Raw genomic sequence first — 6,916 nt, 5'->3', positions numbered from 1 at the left:
CAGCTGCCGCCGTAGGGCCAGGGTGCGTTCGGAGTGGGGGCGGGGTCTACACCACCCAAAATAGTGCCGAGCCTGGGGGGAGGGGCGAGGAGCGCCTGCGACGGCTGTGTGACCCGCGCCGCCTGGACCCCCGTCCCCTCCCTAGCACACTCTTCAGCTGTCACATCCCCCGCCCCCTCCCTCCCCCCTCCCCCGGGACAGCTGGGGGTCCTGGCCGCGGAGCGAGCTGGGCAGGGGAGGCTGGTGCGGAGGTCCGGGAAAGGCCTCGCTGAGACCCTCGCGAAAAAGGGTGTACATTTCCACACCCTCCTTCTCCTCCTCACTTGCAGGCAGCAGGCACCCTACTCCATAAAACTCCCCTGGATTTAAGGTTCTGCCAGCCACGTAAAGCGAAAGATGCAAACAACTTTCTGCCCTTTCTTTGGGGGGTGCGGTGAGGGGCCTTTTGGCCTTGACACATCAGGGGCCTCTCTGAACCGGGGGCAACCCAGAGCACCACACGGAAACCTGCCATTGACATGCTGGTGATCACTGCTCTCCTCCAGGGCCCCACAAAGAGTTAATGTCCCTGGGGCCCAGCCTAGGAAGATTCCAGTTCCTGCCCAGGCCCAAGATAGTTGTTGGCCCCATTCCCTTGGCATGCTGGACTGGAGAGGAGGAGGGGCCCGCTGCCCGCCTGCTTGGGATTCCTGACTGGGTCCCAACTCCAGGGAAGGGGATGGGGGAAGGGTGCCATTGGGTGTGGACAGAAAGCTAGTGAAACAAGACCAGGACAAGCCACTGGCCAGCTCAGACGTGTCTGTATTTCTCTTTTCTTAGCTCAGTGAGTACTGGGTATGTGTCACACTGCCAAATCCCCGATCACAAGTCTCCATGAACGGGTGGTGAGCTGGGATAATAAAACCCCTGACATCACCATTCCAGAAGCTTCACAAGACTGCGTATATAAGGGGCTGGCTGGAGCTGCAGCTGAAGGAGCTGACCGGCCAGCTGACCCTCTACATCCACCCAGCCGCCATGGACATTGCCATCCACCACCCCTGGATCCGCCGCCCCTTCTTTCCTTTCCACTCTCCCAGCCGCCTCTTTGACCAGTTCTTTGGAGAGCACCTGTTGGAGTCTGATCTCTTCCCAGCTTCTACTTCCCTGAGCCCCTTCTACTTTCGGCCGCCCTCGATCCTGCGGGCACCCAGCTGGATTGACACTGGGCTCTCAGAGGTAAGTATCCCCTCTGCCCCGACAGGAGAGTGCATTCTGGAGCCTCCTGGAAGCGTCCCCATCCACTTTCCTCTTCCTCCCAGCCTAAATGTGGCTGTGTCTAAGGGTCTCAAGGGTTTTAGGCACTTGTGTGTCCTGCAGTGGAGAAAGATGGGGTTCCTAGTTCCTCCCCTCCCCCCCACGCAGGCACCTGTTTGGATTTGACGCCCCTGTGTATTCCACTTCTTATATTTTCCCCGTGTGCTACAAAGGTCATTCTCTATCCTCTTCTTCTAAGTAGGGTGTCCCTTTCCAGTTTGGTTCATAATGATCTACAGTGCAAGGGCTGCCTTCAGACTCCTGCTCACCTCTTCTAACACCTCACACTCCTCACAAATACTATCATTTCAAGTTTCAGAGCCAGGAGACAGTCCTACCTCATCCCTGCTGCGTGCAGCTGGAGACAGCAACCACTATTGTCTTCCACTCCCTCTTCTGTGATTTTCCAGGTTTCTCAAGGCTGTGACAGGGCACTGGCCTGGGTCCGAGGCTCACGAGGAAAGAATATAGGTCCAGTTTTCTGACCCCCCAACTTGTCCTAGGAGTGTGGGAAAATGAGGGGAACAGATAAGGTTGACAGAAGCTGTCACAGATAACACTCTGGTTTAAAATTTTTCAAGTGTAAATAAACAGGAGCTGAGTGGACGAGGGCTTTGGAAGGACAATCAGAGCCAGCAGAACATTCCAGATTGAGTGGGTGGGAAACTTGGCAGAGACCTGAGCAAGAAGAAGCAGCCTTTGTACCACAGACAAATGACAAGGCCAGGCATTGGGTCAGAGAAGCAGCAGAAGCCATGCCCAGACCCATCCTTGCGATTTATCCCCTGAGTGGCCTTTTTCCCTGTAAATAAAGTTTGGGCCTGATGACCAAGTGGTGTGCCCCCTGAACCAGAGAACCACGTTTATTCAAAAAAGGATTTTTAGCTTAAAAGGGGAGGACCAACTACCCGAGCAGAAAGCAAGTCTGCAGAATGATGAGGCTGTATTAGTGTAATCCCCATTCTTACCACTTTTTCTGCTACCCCTGCCCCACCTTGCTGTTTTTAGATGCGTCTGGAGAAGGACAGATTCTCTGTCAACCTGGATGTGAAGCACTTCTCCCCCGAGGAACTCAAGGTCAAGGTGTTGGGAGATGTGATTGAGGTGCACGGCAAACATGAAGAGCGCCAGGTATGTAGCTGGCTTTCTTTTCTGCTCATTCACCCAAGGTGTACATTGTACCAGATGCTGCCATGAGCCTCTGAAGCTGGCAACATTTCAGTCCTAAGCCATAGCGTCTAGAACAGGGATAGATCTGTTGTTATTGTTATTTTGGCTAGAGAAATGATCTTTGTTTTGACTTGATTGCCTTAGATAGGATAGATGGAAGGTTAACTTCTCATTTAAGTCAGTGGCTCTCAACCTGGCCATGTTAGAATTACCAGCGGAACTAAAAAAAAAAAAAAATCCCAATCCTCAGGCATATCCCAGGTCAGTTACATCAGACATTTTAGGGATGGACTCGGGCATCAGATTTTTTTTTTTTTTTTTTTTTTGGTCTTTTTAGGGCCTCACCTATAGCATGTGGACGTGCCCAGGTTAGGGGTCAAGGCTGAATTAGAGCTGCAGCCCCTGGCCCACGTCACAGCCACAGCAAGCCAGATCCAAGCCATGTCTGCGATTTACACCACAGCTCACCACAGTGCCGTATTCTTAACCCACTGAGTGAGGCCAGGGATAGAATCGCATGTTCATGCATACTAGTCGGGTTGTTACCGCTGAGCCACAATGGGAACTTCCAGGCATCAGATTTTAAAAGCTCCCTAGGGAATTCTAACATACCAACAGTCAAGGTTAAAGACCACTGATTTAGGAATAGTGATTGTCAGAGATCTGATTGCTTTACATAATTACCTTAACTGCTTACATCTGGAAGGCCCTGGCATTTGGGACTTTTAGATGTTCAGGAATTCATTTCTCTTTAGCTCATCTTAATGTGAACTACTTGGTTTGCCTAGATTTCAGAGCTATACTCAGCTCCTAATACATGAGACCTATGTGGAAATCAGTTAATTGAGAGCCTGTCTGGATAAATGCTTGAGATACAGCAGGGATTAGATTAACAGTTAACTAACCTGTAGCAGAATTATAAAGACTGGAATAGTTTCTCATTACTCTCTGGGAGAGTTTTTCAATGAGTTTGCTTCTTACCAATTAGTTATAACTCAGAAACTCGTACATCAAATAATATAGTTTGAGGTCCTCAGGCTCTTTCAGTTTTGCTTATATCATTTAACATAGCCTCCCCAAGATGGAGTTTTTTCATTATTATTTTTATTAGTCCTATTGGTCTGGAACGTTCTGGAACATTCCTGAAGAGTCAGGACAATTGTTGGGCTTCCAGGGACTCAAATCATCAAAGCCAGATGATAGTCTAAATCCTGTAAACCCAGCAAACATTGATCTAAACCTGTGAGGTATACCCCTGACCATAACTGCACTTCAGGGCTTGAAGAGCTAGGAAGTCCTGGCTGTTCAGACTTTTCAGACTCCCACTGGTAGGAGTGGTCACCTAGGCAATTTCATCCTAGCCCCAAACAGGAAAGCTATGTAGCCTTCTCTCCTGTTGCCACACATTTGGTCACACCCAGAGAGAAGCAGGATGTCTTGAGTTCCAGGCAAGCAACACTATTTCCTGTTCTTATCTACCTCTTTCCTTATGCTCTTGCATTAGGATGAACATGGTTTCATCTCCCGGGAGTTCCACAGGAAATACCGGATCCCAGCTGATGTGGACCCTCTCACCATTACTTCATCCCTGTCATCTGATGGGGTCCTCACTGTGAATGGACCAAGGAGACAGGCCTCTGGCCCCGAGCGCACCATTCCCATCACCCGTGAAGAGAAGCCTGCTGTCACTGCAGCCCCCAAGAAGTAGATGCCCTTCCTCTAACTGCATTTTTTAAAACAAGAAACCTTCCTCATCAGTGAATGAAAATCTTGTGACTAGTGCTGAAGCTTATTAATGCTAAGGGCAGGCCCAAATTATTAAGCTAATAAATATCATTCAGCAACAGATAACTGTCCTCTGTTTGAATCTTCTGTATTAATCATCACGATGTGATTTAGGGGGCTCCAGGGATATGGGGGTCAGAATAACTGTATCCAACACTTACTGATGGTATAAATTCAGCAAGTCACTTAAACTTTATGGTCTTCCATTTATAACATGGGGTACTGATTTGTACACTTGTTGTAAGGCATGGATTAAGGAGGAAAAGAAAGTAAAATGCCCTTAGCAGAGTTCAAGGAATATCAGTTCCTCTCACTCCTTCCTCTTTGATTTTGGCCCTCAGTTCCAATAACAAATCTAAACGAAGTCTGGATGACAATACATAAGAGCCCTTAGTGCATCTCTGAAATTAATCATGTTACCTGGGAGGAGATATTGCCCTCAATTTTGACATTTTCCTACCAATGAGCATTGCCTTCAGCTGATTCACAAGGACGGTAAATAGGACAGGTGATTATCACCAAACAGGTCTCTCAGGTGTAGTTTCTAAATGAGCCAGTAAATACCTATTAAAACTAAAACTGGGAAAGATACAATTTACTGACCCACTATTTAAAAAGGTTAAGTTTTAGGGAGTTCCCTTCCTGGTGCAGCAGAAATGAATCTGACGAGGAACCATGAGGTTTTGGGTTCGATTCCTGGCCTCACTCAGTGGGTTAAGGATCTGGTGTTGCCATGAGCTGTGGTGCAGGTTGAAGGCACACCTCAGATCTGGCATTGCTGTGGCTATGGCGTAGGCCAGCATCTGTAGCTTCAATTCCACCCCTAGCCTGAGAACCTCCATATCCCAGGGTGTGGCCCTAAAAAGCAAAAATAAATAAAAAGGTTAAGTTTTAGGAGTTCCTGTCATGGCTCAGCAGAAACGAATCTTACTAGCATCCATGAAGACACAGATTGGATCAATCCCTGGCCTTGCTCAGTGGGTTAAGGATCTGGCATTTCCGTGAGCTGTGGTGTAGGTTGCAGACGCGGCTCAGATCTGGTGTAGTTGTGGCTATGCCATAAAGGCCGGCAGCTGCAGTTCCAGATTCCACCCCCAGCCTGGGAACTTCCACATGCCCTAAAAAGACTAAAAAAACAAAACAAAACAAAAAATGACACAAGAAATAATTGCCAAACTTTTCATGATGCAGGGGTGTGAAGCTAGGACAACATACATTGCAAATCTATACAGGTTCAAAATGTTTTCTCTTAAAAAAAATCAACTTCCTAATAGTCTGAAATGCTGTGATCTAGCCAGAAGTCAGATTTCCCTAAACATAGAGCCAATTTTTATGTGTAGCAGATAATGCTGGCTGCTCAAGTAACCTATTTTCCAACTTTAGTTTTGCCAAGAGCACCACAGGCAGGTTTAGGTGTCTACCATATTCTTCCCAGCCATGTGCTTTAGGAAAGTGAACCCAAGCTCCAATCACAGTTCGCCCAAATCAATCATGGAGATTCCCGTCCTTCTGTAGGAATTAGTCTTGAAAGGGCTACCACCCAATTATGGTCAATGAGACAGAAGGGAAGTTTGCCTCTAGATGCTTATAGAAAAGTTTTTTCCTTTTAAAATGAGAGAGAGAGGGAGGAAAGGAAGAAGGAGAGGGAAGAGAAAGAGATTGATTTTTTTTCTTCCTTTGGATGTTGGAGGATGAGAATGGGATGCTTCAATTGGTAGCAATCCTGAAACCACAAGAGAAAACCCATGATATACTGAGGACAGCTGAGCGAGAAGATGGTAAGACTCAGAGTTTGATGGGTCACTGAATTGTTCAACTGGACAACTCCTGGAGTTCCTTACTTCAGAATGTCTTATTACATCTTGTTTGGGCTTATTCTGTTTTTTGATGAGGGTTTCATGTTGCTGCTATGTAAATACAACTGATAGAGGCTGAATTAGTATAAAAAACTGAAGCCCTGGATACCATGTGTCAATTTTATTTTTATTTTATTTTTTGTCTTTTTAGGGCCATACCCATGGCATATGGAGGTTCCTAGGCTAGGAGTCAAATCAGAGCTGCAGTTGCCAGCCTACACCAGAGCCACAGCAACACCAGATCCGAGCAGAGTCAGCACACTACACCATAGTCATAGCAATGCCAGATCCTTAACCCAATAAGTGAGGCCACAGATCGAACCTGAGTCCTCATGGTTACTAGCCAGATTCGTTTCTGCAGAGGCACAACAGCAACTCCCCATTGTATCCTGTTTTAGATTCCACATATAAGTGATAACATGTGATTTGTGTCTCAGTCAAGGAGACAATCTTAATGACTTGATCCTAAATGAATCATACTTTACCTATTAGATTATGATATTTATGTTTTTGGCAAATTTGTTCTGATTAGACAGGGTCACCTTTTTTTTTTCCTGCCTTTTTTTTTTTCTTTTTTGGGCTGCATCCACGGCACATGGAGGTTCCCAGGCTAGGGGTCGAATCAGAGCTGCAGCTGCCGGCCTACACCAAAGCCACAGCAACGCAGGATCTGAGCCATGTCTACAACCCACACCACAGCCCATGGCAATGTTGGATCCTCAACCCACTGAGCGAGGCCAGAGATAGAACCTGCGTCCTCATGGATACAAGTCAGATTTGTTTCCACTGAGCCACGATGAGAACTCCTT

The 6,916-nt window shown here is 47.2% G+C and overlaps 1 protein-coding gene across 1 annotated transcript; it reads left to right on the top strand.

Annotated features, from left to right (window-relative positions):
* Positions 1-746: 746 nt before the first annotated feature.
* CRYAB (crystallin alpha B) lies at positions 747-4,317 on the top strand. Its single transcript, NM_001444563.1, is given in 3 exon segments — positions 747-1,218; positions 2,305-2,427; positions 3,971-4,317. Coding segments are annotated over 3 exon segments (528 nt in total). The 5' UTR covers positions 747-1,017; the 3' UTR covers positions 4,175-4,317.
* The last annotated feature ends 2,599 nt before the right edge of the window (positions 4,318-6,916 follow it).

The sequence above is a fragment of the Sus scrofa genome, chromosome 9, assembly GCF_054392235.1.
Source record: "Sus scrofa isolate SSC_HxYL_T2T_F1_AM1 chromosome 9, Sscrofa_HxYL_maternal_Yorkshire_Landrace_v2.0, whole genome shotgun sequence".
In the NCBI taxonomy this organism is placed as follows: Eukaryota; Metazoa; Chordata; class Mammalia; order Artiodactyla; family Suidae; genus Sus; species Sus scrofa.
The sequence above is the reverse complement of the archived record's forward strand: the minus strand, read 5'-3'. Positions and strand labels throughout refer to the sequence as shown.